Source organism: Arachis ipaensis, chromosome B2 (assembly GCF_059453495.1).
Source record: "Arachis ipaensis isolate K30076 ecotype BB chromosome B2, ASM5945349v1, whole genome shotgun sequence".
NCBI lineage: Eukaryota > Viridiplantae > Streptophyta > Magnoliopsida > Fabales > Fabaceae > Arachis > Arachis ipaensis.
Window position 1 is genome coordinate 44,133,938 of NC_142437.1, and position 13,248 is coordinate 44,147,185.

At 35.7% G+C, this 13,248-nt stretch overlaps 1 protein-coding gene across 1 annotated transcript; it reads right to left on the reverse strand.

Moving 5' to 3' along the window:
* Nucleotides 1–9,815: 9,815 nt before the first annotated feature.
* Nucleotides 9,816–12,500, reverse strand: LOC107628344 (plasmodesmata-located protein 2-like). The gene is made up of 3 exons (XM_016331063.3): nucleotides 11,435–12,500; nucleotides 10,361–10,468; nucleotides 9,816–10,095 (listed from the first exon to the last, which is right to left on the reverse strand). Exons 1-3 carry the CDS (start codon nucleotides 12,195–12,197, stop codon nucleotides 10,088–10,090), a joined length of 879 nt encoding a protein of 292 aa, XP_016186549.1. The 5' UTR covers nucleotides 12,198–12,500; the 3' UTR covers nucleotides 9,816–10,087.
* Nucleotides 12,501–13,248: the final 748 nt, after the last annotated feature.

A 13,248-nucleotide genomic window follows, 5' to 3' on the forward strand; every position in this document is an offset into this window, starting at 1 on the left:
AAAAGACTCAATTAAAATAAAATAAAATAAATTACCTGATCTAGGGAGCAAGACAATCCGTCAGTTTGTCCGAACTCAACAATCCCCGGCAACGGCGTCAAAAACTTGGTGCGTGTACGCAAACCCCACACTTCCATACAGCAATACCAGCAAGTGCACTGGGTCGTCCAAGTAATACCTGAGTGAGTCAGGGTCGATCCCACGAGGATTGTGGCTTGAAGCAAGCTATGGTTATCTTGCAGGTTTTAGTCAGGCGGAATCAGAAGGTTGTTAGATAAACTTTGAATGATTCTATGTCACTTGTAAGAGTAATGTGTGAAAGGGGTAAAACTAATTGGATTAAATGATAGGAATAGAGTTGAGAGTTAGAGTTGCTTCGCCTTTCTGAATTAACTCTGGTACTACTGCTCTCCTTGCTTGTGAGTGATTTCTTCAATGGCAGGCTGTATGTGATTGACACTGGTTTGAGCAACTGCCAATACTCCTCTGGATCTGAACCCCAGGTTTAGTGTGGATCCATCTCTACTTGAGGGTGAAGCGCGTACAGTCCATTCTCCTTCATGATCCTACTCAAAACCCCACAGATAAGGTCGGATCTTCCGGATCAGAGAATGCTATATCTTTGGGTTCTAGCCTCTACCACAGAGACCCTAATTTCCTCAGAAATTGGCTGAACTGATATCTCAAGAAGTCCCCAACGAAGTCGTGAATTAGCCGTCTAAGAGATGTATATTCAAGTTGTTGGTTGTCCTTGTCCGGTGAAAGACGCATTCTGACCCAAGTAGACGCAGGTGTTTGTCAGGCACGTTCATCTTAATGTGATGAACAGACCTAATTGATTAGATCATCTTATTCACCACGATGAAATACGAATATACATCTTAGAATTAATCAAACATGGATCGAAGAGAAACAGTAGTACTTTTATTAATTCATAGGACTCAGCAGGGCTCCTCACCTCAACCTAGGAGGTTTAGAAACTCATACTGAAGTAAAAATACAATGTAAAATGAAAATAGGGCTGAATAGGTTCCAAAAACTTCTTAATTACGTAAATTAAATACCTTAAATGCTAAACAAATGACTAGTAAGGGTAAAACAGTCTATTTAGTGCTAAAATCTACTTATGGAGCCCACTTGATGAGTGTTTGGGCTGAGCTTTGATGAGATCCACGTGCTATGAGGCTCCTTGGGCGTGGAACGCCAGCTAGGGGGTCCTCTCTGGGCGTTTGTACATTGGTTTCTGCTTTTTGGGCACTGGACGCCTAGAAGGGGGCAGGTAACTGGCATTGGACGCCAGTTTTGGGCCTTCTAATCCGAAGTAAAATATAAACTATTATATATTGTTGGAAAGATCTAGGAGTCAACTTTCGATAGCCGTTGAGAGCGCTCCATTTGGACTTCTGTAGCTCCAGAAAAGCTCTTCCAAATACAGGCAGGTCAGATTCGGACAGCATCTGTAGTGCTTTCTCTGTCTCTAAATCAAATTTCTGCTCCAACTCCTCAATTTCAGCCAGAAAATACCTGAAATTATCCAAAAATAGAAAAACTCACAGTAGAATCCAAAAATGTGAATTTAACACTAAAACCTATAAAAACTTAATAAAAACTAAATAAAAACTACTAAAAACTATATGAAAGTGATGCCAACAAGCGTATAAAATATCCTCTCATCATTGCACATTCCTCTTATGGGAAGAAAGCCTAAAGTACCACACCCTCAGATGCCCCAAAAGGAGACCTAGGATGAGCAATGCTCACAATCCATGGAAGACTCTGAAAAGATGCAAATCAATATTCATTTTGTTGAGGTTGTGGAAAAATGGTCTCTATCTACTGGAAGAAACTTCTCTGATACTGAGAGAGGCAAATTAGTGATGAAGTTACAGAAGGATTACATGATTATCAAGGTCCTTCAACCTCCACTACCCCCTGACAAAGGAGGTACTTCCATGCAGAGTACAATACAGGAGCCTTCTCTCTTAGTGAAAACTCATACAGTTTTTTCAGATATCAAACTTAAGTTTGGTGTTGGGCAATCATCACCCACCAAGGAGGAAGGTCCCAAGAGGAAAATGCATAGGGGATGGAGAAAAAATACAAGCCCTACCCTAATAAGCAAGGAGAATCAAGCTCATCACACTAAAAGAAAACTTGTTAGGAGGAATTCAATTCTAAGGGCACTAATCTCCTCCTCTTCTTCCATGGAGTCATTTCTATTAACCAACTGGAAGAAGAGGAAGAAAGTCGGCAATCGAGTGTCAAGCTAATGACATTAAAGAAGCGCTTGTTGGGAGGTAACCCAACCATGAGTAGAGTATTTCTGTTTTTATTTCTTTTGTTTATTTTCATTTGAGTTTATTTTAGTTTATTTTTAGAATTTTCCCTTGCTTTTTAATGTTTGTGATCATGTGCAGTAGTTAGAATAGAAATAGAAACAGTCAGAGTAGGAAACAGAACACCCTGGAGCAGAGAGCTTGCTAATGTTGAATGCCAAACAAGAAGCCAGAGTGGGCGTTCAACGCCCTCTGTGGAGCTACAAGCTGGCGTTGAACACCAGCCAAGGAGCCAGGCTGGGCGTTCAACGCCCAAAAAGGCAGAAGACCTGGCGTTGAACGCCAGGAAGGAGGTTCCTCCTGGGCGTTCAACGCCACAAATGGGAGGCAAGCTGGTGTTGAACGCCAGCCATGGTGTAGCAGCTGGCGTTCAACGCCCATATGAAAGGTAGGGAATTCAATTTCCCTGGCCTCTCAGGACTAGTAGGTCCCACAGAATCCCCACTTACACCACCTTCTTCTACCCTATCCTTCCTCATCATTCATATTTGCTCGAGGACGAGCAAAACTCTTAAGTTTGGTGTTGCAAAAGCTTTGTTTTTTGACTTCTACCACTCCTAAAGAGCTATGAAGGAAGAACAACAAAGACAAAGGAGTGATATTAAAGAAATCAAGCACCACATTGGATCCTCAAAGAGGAGTACTAGCCGCCACCAGTAAAGGTGGATTCGTACTCTTTATCTCCTTTCCTTTTGTATTTTTTTGTTTTTTGTTATGTTGTCTGTTCTCTTGTTCTTGTTGCATAATCAATTGCATTTATGTCTTAAAATTATAAAATATTCCATATATCTCTCACCTTACTTAAAAGAAAATTTTTTTTTTAAAGAATTGAGAGATGCATGATTTTCAAGTTATATAATAAGAATAGTTCAATTATTTTGATGTGGTGGCATTGCTTTTATTTTTTGAATGTATGAATAAATAGTGCATATTTGAAGTTGGAATTTTAGAATGTTGGCTCTTGAAAGAATGATGAAAAAGGAAACGTATTATTGATAATCTGAAAAATCCAAAAAATTAATTATTAAAGCAAGAAAAAGCAGCAAAAAGAAAAAGAAAAAGCATGTTGCAAAATAATAATAATAATAATAATAATAATAATAATAATAATATATGCATGCGAAAAAGGAAGAAAAAAATGGCGAAAAAATAAATAAATAAATAAGAAAAATCCATTACTGCCCAAAAATGCAGGAAAAGGAGGGCAGATTGAAAAAACCAATAACCCTTTACACCAAAAGGCAAGGATAAAAGGATCCAAGGCTTTGATCATCAATGGATAGGAGGGCCTAAAGGAATAAAATCCTGGCCTAAGCGGCTCAACCAAGCTGTCCCTAACCATATGCTTATGGCGTGAAGGTGTCAAGTAAAAAGCTTGAGACTGAGCGGTTAAAGTCATGATCCAAAGCAAAAAAAGTGTGCTTAAGAACTCTGGACACCTCTATCTGGGGATTCTAGCAAAGCTAAATCACAATCCGAAAGGGTTCACCCAGTTAAAGTGTCTGTGGCATTTATGTATCCGGTGGTAATATTGGAAAACAAAGTGCTTAGGGTCACGGTCAAGACTCTAAAAGCTGTGTTCAAGAATAAAAAAGAACTAAACTAGGAGAGTCAATGATATCATCTGGATTCTAAGTTCCTAAAGAGACCAACACTTCTGAGTTTCAATGGACAGTGAGATGCCAAAACTATTCAAAAGCAAAAAGCTACTAAGTCCCGCTCATCTAATTGACACTGAGCTTCATTGAGAACTTTGAAATTTATTGTATCTTACTTTTCTTTTTTATCCTATTTTATTTTTAGTTGCTTGGGGACAAGCAACATTTTAAGTTTGGTGTTGTGATGAGCGGATATTTTATACGCTTTTTGGCATTGTTTTCATATAGTTTGTAGCATGTTTTGTTTAGTTTTTATTAAGTTTTCATAGGTTTTAGTGTTAAATTCACATTTTTGGATTCTAATTTGAGTTTGTGTGTTTTTGTACAATTTCAGGTAATTTCTGGCTAAAATTGAGGACCTAGAGCAAAAGTCAGATTCAGAGACAGAGAAAGCACTGCAGACGTTGTCCGGATCTAACCTCCTTGCACTCGGAAGAGCTTTTCTAGAGCTACAGAAATATAAATAGAGTGTTCTCAATGGCTATGCAAAGCTGACTTTCAGAGCTTTCCAGCAATGTATAGTTCATAGTTTGCTTCGGATTAGAAGGCCCAAAACTGGCATCTAACGCCAGCCTCCTGCCCCCTTCCAGGCGTCCACCCAAGGAGAAGAGACCAACGTCCAAACGCCCAAAGAGGACCCTCTAGCCAGCGTTCAATGCCTTAGAGACCTCATAGCACGTGGATCTCATCAAAGCTCAGCCCAAACACTCACCAAGTGGGCCCCAGAAGTGGATTTTAACACTAAAAAGACTGTTTTACCCTTACTAGTCATTAGTTTAGTATTAAAAGTAGAAGATCACTCTTTGTTAATGATCTTCGGCCATAATTTACCATGATTTCATTTTTTGCATTTTATTTTTCTATCAGTATGAGTTTCTAAACCTCCTAGTGAAGGGAGGACCCTGCTGAGTTTTATGGATTAATAAAAGATTACTGTTCCTCTTTAATCCGTGTTTGATTCTCTATTCTAAGATGTATATTCGTTCTTCATCAATATGAATGTATTGAACTGGCATAAGGTTATCACGTTCTACATGGGTTCAGAGTAAGTCTTTCATCGGACAATGATGAACCACCAGCTTGATTGTGTATCTCTTAGACGGCTAATCCACGACTTTGTTGTGGATTTCTCGAGACACCAGTTTGTCGATTTTTGGGGAGATTAGGGTCTTTGTGGTAAAGGCAAGAACCCAAAGGCGCAGCATCATCTGATCTGGAAGATTCGACCTTGTTTGTGGCATTATAAGTAGGATCACCAAGGAGAATGAACTGTATAAGCTTCACCCTCAATCAGAATAGATCCGCACTAAACTTGGGGTTCAGATCTGGAGGAGTATTGGCGGCTGCTCAAACCAGCGTCAATCACATACAGCCTGCCATAGAAGAAATTATTCACAATTGAAAAAGACAGTAAGATCAGAGTTAATCCAAAAGGACAAAGCAACTCCAAGCCTCATCCATCTAAGTTTTAAGATTATCATTCCAAACAACCAAACTGCATATAAACAAATCCAACAACTTATTGATCTGCCTGACTAAGCCTGCAAGATAACCATAGCTTGCTTCAGACCACAATCCTCATGGAATCGACCCTAACTCGCTCAGGTATTACTTGGACGACCCAGTGCACTTGCTGGTTCAGCTAGACGAAGCATGGGAATTCGTGCACCAACACCTACTCCCTCTAATCACCTTAATATCGATTATTCGGTGTGGAAAACACCCAAAGGGCATTTCGTGGATGCGAGGAGGTGTTATGGAAATAACGAGGAGCTGTTCTAGCTTAATTTTTTAAAAAAGCGATAGAAATTTTCAAAGGCAAAAATTTTTATTAGGCGGGTAGGATGTAAATTCTGGATAATTAATAAATAGATAACCAATAAATTAATTATTATTTAAGAAAATTAGGAAATTAAATTTGATATGAATTTTGACACTAATTTTAAAGATTTTGTCTTAAAATTGGGCCAACGGGCCAAAATGGTTGGATCGGGTCCAAACTGAGCCCATGGCCCAACATATAAGAAGCCAAATTCAGCCTTCTTTCCCCTTCATTTCACTTAAATCACGTTGAGGAGCAGCAGCAAACCTCAAATCCCAACTCTTCTTTCAACTCAAATTTCAATTCTACATAACTATCAATCCGGAGCTCCGATTGACGAGACGTCAGCAGCCACGCATTTGTCTCAAAATCCTCTACAAAACTCACTAAACAATTTGGGAAGAAACTTAAGTTTTCTCACCCAGATATTCTCATTTTAGTTTCGAAAATTTAGTATTTTGGGTATTGAAGAATTGAATAATTTTGATAGTTTAGGTAAACTCTAGCTACGAGTAATCACTGGATTTTGTCTATTTGACCCGTGGGTAACGGTAAAAAAATTCTAACCCTTGTGAAGTTTTTATTTTTATGAGGATTAGAAATTTAAATTGTGGCTATATATGAAATTATGTGGTGTTAGATTGAATTCATGTGAAAGTCAAGTCAAAGTGGTGAATTAGAACCAAGTTGTAGTGGATAGAAGCTGGTTGAGTTGATTTGAAGACCTTGAGGCTTGCGGAAAAGAGAATTTGTGGCGTTTGTGGCTTAGAGAGAAATCATCCAAGGTATAGTTTTGTTTCTCATAGATAATGTATAATGTAACGTGAAAACTTAGGCTAGTTGACCGTAGGATAAGTTGGATTATATGAATGATTGAGAATTAGTGATTTTATTGAAAATTATTGAATAAATTGGTTGGTTTGATTGATTATATGTGCTGTATGTACATAATGTGAAAGTGTTGAGTTTATGTGTATTGATAATAATTATGAATGATAATAATGATATATTGATGAATTGTGTTGTTGTCGATTATTAATTGTTAGTTTAGAAGTGAGAAAAATTAAGCATAAGGATGTTATGGAAGAGATGAGATGGATATGGGATTGCTTTGAGGGGATTTGGTGTTGTTCTGAGAAGTAAAATAATGGTTTGAAATTAAGATTTTGGAAAGAATGGGATTTTGGTATTTTGTTAAAAAAATGAATTTTTGACTAACTTTGGTGAGTCATAACTCGGCTTCCAGACTCCCAATTTATGTGAAACTTATTTCAAACAAAAATTAGGTCTGTGAAGCTTATGTTGTTTGAAGAACAGATAAAAAATCTTTTAAAACGAAAATGTTATGCGCATTTGAAGTTTGGTACAAAAATCTGGTTTTAACGGCTTTTAAAGGAAACGGGGTTCGCGCACGCGGAAGCATGGTCACGATGCGAGCATTCTCCTTAGCCTCGAACACTTACGTACGTGGGACATGGCTGTATACGCGACTCTGATAGTTCGCGCACTCGGAGGGGTATCTCCCATATGCGAAACCCCTACTTTGGCCCAAAATGGTGATTTCGAATGTTTCATAAATCCTCTAGCTTTCCAAACCTCTATAACTACCTTCTAGGACCTAATACCTAATTTTTAAACATAAAAAGGAGAGGATACCTATAGTAGAAGGTTGTGAAGTGGAAAAACTTGGATCGAGGGCTTTAAAAGAAGTTAAACACGGTGTGAATGATGATGAAATTAGTGTTGGTTGATTGAGGAAGTGCGGAATATTGAGACTATTATAAATGAAGGTTAACTTGATGATGATTAATTGAAAATGAATGAATATGATAAATGATGCATGATTGAGATTGATTGATGATGAGTATGTCTATGTTCTCTCTCTTGTTTTAAGGGTGACAGGGCACCTATTCCCTCTAATGGTGACAAGGCACATATTCTCTACAATGGTGACAGGGCACATATTCCCTCTAATGGTGATAAGGCACTCTCCCACTAATGGTCAGCCGATGTGTTGAGATATTTGTGCACAACAGAGAGACAATGTCCGGGTTAGCTACCGGACATATTGGGTTGGTTGTATAACCAACAAATGAGCTCATTAGCCATAGGACACGCATACATAATGTGCAATTGAATGATTTACTTGAGTCTGCATTATCTTGGTTTGCCTAATTGCTTAGCTATGTTCATCTATTAACTGTCTATTTGCTGTATTTGCATTTTATTTGTGTTTTCCTTGTTTGAACTGTATGTCTATGCAACTGAGAGACCCCTCATATGGTGGAGGAGTGACGAAGATAGTTCCACCGGTGTTTCGGAGGGTTGGAGGAGGTAAGAGTAAAATGTTGAGTTAGGATTAGATTCAGAACTTGAGAACCTTAGACCGTTTACCTAATTTCTGGTTTAGTTTATTCCTTAAGTTTAATTCTGAGTGTCGGAGTTCTATGATTGCCTCTGGTTTTCTTGGGACCTTATATATTATGTATGTTGGAACCATTACCATGCTGAAAACTCCCAGTTCTCATTCTATACATACCTTGTTGTTTTTTAGATGCAGGACGCGGGCACCACACTGAGCATTCTGAAGACTCTTTGGAAGCGAAGAACTCTTGGGACTTAGTGTTGTATTTTGTTTATGTTTATATATGTATATAGATTCTCCACCTTGTATATATTATGTTTTGTCCCTCTTAGAGGTCAGCTTGGAGAAACAGGTGTCTGTCTTATATTTTTGGGATGCTTTTCGGTTATATATATATATATATATACTCTGGCCGGCTTATGCTTCACAAGTCGAGTCTAGAGCTTGTTATTTGTATGTTTTGGAATTCTGGTTTTATATGTTATCCATTTCCATTCGATCTTATCTACCTTTCTGCGTTGACCTTATCTTGAGTGATGCGCTTTTCTGTTGTTGTTTTGTTTAACTTTTTCTTTCAAGACTCCTAGTTAAACTTCTTTTCATATATTTATCTATGTATATTTTTATTTTTAGAGGTCATAATACCTCACCACCTCTATTTTATGAGTTAAGTGTAAAACTCTGGTAGGATGTTACATACCATGCACACGCAGGTTTTCGCTTGTCGTTTTTGTTGGATCCCCGATTTTCAACGAGTTTGACTTGAATCGGCAGTTTTCAATAGATTTGACCGATTTTAAAGTTTATAAGATCCACATGTCAATCCAAATTGGCCAAACTACCAATTAGCAGTTTTTGGTCGAACCGATTAATCCAACCCGATTTTAATAACACTAATTTCTAGCACATAAAATTATCATAATTCACTTTAGTAAGTGAGAATATTTTTGTAAATTCATTTTACGGGCATTTAGCGGGTCCCATGAAGTTGGTATCTTTACTCCTCTCCTCGTTCCTGTTTATTCATGAGGGCAGGCACCTACTTCTACTTGTGCAATTTTCCTTTTTTTTTTTTTTTTTTCCAGTCCCTGTAGCAGTTTGTGTCTTTGTAATTTTCCTTTACTTTATACTAATTTGCTCGTTTAATTAAGTTGGATGTTTACCTTTTTATAGTTACACGATAAAATAAATAAAAGCGTTTGGTGATATAAAAATTGCTAAATGAATCCCCAAAACAACGATACTACAATGTCACTCAGTGTACCATGCATTTTTTATTTTTTAATAATTTAGATTTTTGGAGAAATAAATTATTTTTATATGATATCTTTTAACTGGACACATCAAGAATTAATTTACTATGAATCTAAATTTTATTTAAAAATTTGTTATTGATCAATAAATTATAACACACATAAGAGTGAATTTAAATTCATAATAGTTTTTAAACCAACAAATAAACTAAACATTTGATCAACTTAAATTAGTTCAGAAAGAACAAATTTAATTAACAAATACATTGGGGTCAATAGCAAAAGACGGAAGAAAAAAAAAACCTGAAAAACTAAAGGGCGGAACAAAAAACAAAAAAACGGAGCCCCAATAGTGGCAAAGAGAATCAGCTGTTGGCAAAGTGCCAAAACTTTCATCCATTCCGGATGACATTCATTCATTTCACTTGGTAAATAATAGTCTTAGCGCATTGCCCTCCCCAACGAATTTATCAAATGATTAACTAACTACAAGAATCATTACATTGAATCATCAATTATCCTTCTTTCTCTATCAAGCAAGCTCTATTTACCCCTAACTTCCCATCTTCCATCATTAAATTGAACACATAAGAATAATTCACCACCAAAAGAAGAATTTTATCTTCTCAAAAATCATCATCTGCTGTCAATACTCAATAATCTGTGCAAGTTGAACAATATCGCAAAATTAGAACAATGAGAGAATCACAATATGGTATAATCAGTACACGAAAGGTATATATATGGAGACAAATATTTATGTATTGGCAGTTTTGAGAATAAAGAAACTATTCTTCTCATTGAAACTTTTTTTTAGAGTATTTTTAAGATACTTATTAGCAAAACACCATTTAGTAAAAGCCGCAAACTATAAATTAAGCAACTTGTAAATGACCAATCATTCCATAGTGACAAATAAATCATACCATCATGTTTCTTCTTCAAATTCCTAGCAAATAGTAGTAATATGACAAAGAAAGCAACCCCAGCTGCTCCTCCTAATATTATAGCTGCTGTCTTCCCAGGATTTTGAACTGCCATGGTATCAATAATCGACATTGTCAATAATATTTGAAATATGATGGTTGTAAAACTAACTCTATTTTTTAGGAAATAGATATTTTTTATTTTATTATTTATAAATTCATATAAAATACAATATAAAGAATTATGTGTAATTCAATATTATTTTTATAACATTGAACAAGATGTTATGCTTATGAAAAGGACTTATTGCCACATACTCATCAAAGTTTAACATAACAAGTCCAAATGGTCGATACTGCCAATATCTTGTTATATACATGTGTTTGGTTCAAATTCAGAATTAGAATGGATCCTTGTAAGAAAAATTATATAATATCAATATATTGATACTATTTACACGTTTAAAATAATATTTGTTTTACACACCACCTTAAATTTTATTATGAGATACGGAAAAATAAAGATAAACAAAAAATCAATAATTGTAAATGTAGATTAGGTGTTCAAAAATAAAATAACAAACAACCACACATTACATGTCTTCGTATTTCTATAGTTAGAGATCTTTTTCAATTGAGAGAGATCATCCATAATAATAATAATAATAATAATAATAATAACAATAATAATATAATAGGATAAAATATTTTTTTAACTTCTAATATTTGAATCAAGTCTTAATTTCATCTTTAACCACCAAAATGTCTTATTAGTCAAATTAATTTTTTTTTAAATATTTTTTTTTCATTATAATTTTCTTTTAACTGGTGGCAAAAGTCATCATTGAATAATTTGAGAATAAAAATAATAAAATAATAATAAATATTTTTTAAATAAAAATTTTAATTTTAATAAAATAACTAAAATAAAATAAAATTTTGAAATAAAAATAAGATGTTTAAAGTTAGAATCGAAATTAATATTTAGTCTAGATATCCGGGATTAAAAGAGTCATTTAGCCGTTGTTATTATTAGAAATAATTATATGATCTGTGATGGCATTGATTAGTTACCTGAAGAAGATGAACCATATGAGAAAGATGATCCTCCTCTAGGAACCCCACTTGGGTAATACCTATAACTAATGAAGCACTTGTGCAAGAACACTTGTCCAGAAATGGCGTTTCCACACTCACCTTCAGCTTTCTGCACAGCACTCTTCACACACGCACCACAATCCGAGTCACCAACATCACCCTCACACTGCCCCATCACATACACATTCTCGTAGCTCGTAGCATAAAATCCATGCCCCCCAACCACCCCATTCTCTATAAACGAGAACGCGGTTCCCCTCCGTTCTCCGAACCCTGTTCCGGCAGCCGTTGTTCCGCCGCAAGTCTTGTACAGCATCTGCATCCCCGAGATTTCTGAGAACCCCGAAACCTCGTACGACATGTAACAGCCGAAGAGTTGGATTCTTGCGGCGGTGGTTTTGCCGCAAAGCTTGTCGGAGAGGACGGGTAGGCGGCTGACGCAGTTGTAGCAGTCGCGGCCGGTGAGGTCACCCCTGCATTGGAAGAGGCCGGTGATTGAGCCGGAAGTGGCCTTGTAGAACTTGGTTCTTGTGGATTGGGACACCAGTGTTCCAAAGAGTGCTGAGAGTGATTGGGAATACGAACCGTTTGGATCTGTGAATGTGTCCTTTGAGCAGCCCTTGTAGACGATGGTGGAGTAATCTGAAGAAGCAGCAGAATCTGCAAAGTGGTTTGGGTTAAGATTTGTGAGGAGAATCAACAACAGAGGAAGAATCATGGGCTTTCTAGCAAAACCCATGTGTCTACTTTCTTTCGGTTTCTTTTTTTTTTCTTTGAGGATTAAAACATGGCAATTTGGTGGGGAAGCTCTTTAAATCAGAGAGGATTTTGATTAAGGGTTTTGGGTTCAGTGTTGATGATACCTGATACCTGAGAACGTATTTTGGGAGATTTTAGGGATTCACTTTTCTTTGGATAGAGGCCTTAATGGCTGAGTGCTTGTGAACATGTCATGAGTCCGTTGCATCTACCATCTCTCTTTCTCTTACCCTTTTCGCCACAGAGCCGTCAAAATGATTCACTGGTTAAGTGGTTATTCATAAAAAAAAAATAAAGGTTAGGGGCCACATTTATTTTTGCCAACACTTTATTTTTATACTATTAGAATTTAGTATAAAAATATTTTTATTAATAAAATATTGATAAAAATAATAAATTATATTGATCATGTATAATAGTGCGAGTCATCAAGTAAAAACAAGATTTGACTCAATTTAAATAATGTATGAGTTAAAAAAGATTTAAATTAGAATGTGTTTGGCAAACGCAATAGACAAAAGAAAAGCGTATTTAAATTTTTTGAAAGTTTTATGTTTATGTTTGATAATTTTTATCATCTGAATACAGAAATGATTATACCTCTAAACGCATGTTCAGATGAAGCTAAAATTTTTAACTTCTACGTTTACGTTTATGGTGGCTGATTATCGTTGAAAAATTAGGTAAAAAATTTATTTAGTTTTTACTAACTGTATCTTTCATTTTCTTCTATAAAAAGGATATGGGTAACAATTACTTTCAAAGTAATTCTTTGTAATTCTTCTTAGATCTTCATAGTTTTTCGTTCCAATTTTTTTATCAAAATCATTGAGATTTGTTTCAATCATTAGAAAAGTGAATATTTTAATTTTTTTATTATTTTTAATATTCTCTTTCATATTTTAATTTTTATATTTTTTATTGTATATTTTTATATTATTTCTATAGTGTTATAATTTCTAATGTTATGTTTTTATATAAGTTTTTTTATCATTTACTATACTATTCTTTATATGTATATTTTTTATGAA

Coding starts and splice junctions, on each gene's coding strand:
- LOC107628344 (XM_016331063.3), bottom strand. CDS start 12,197: ATGGGTTTTGCTAGAAAGCCCATGATTCTTCCTCTGTTGTTGATTCTC. Junction 10,469..11,434: donor ATATGGTTCATCTTCTTCAG/GTAACTAATCAA, acceptor ATACCATGGCAG/TTCAAAATCCTGGGAAGACA.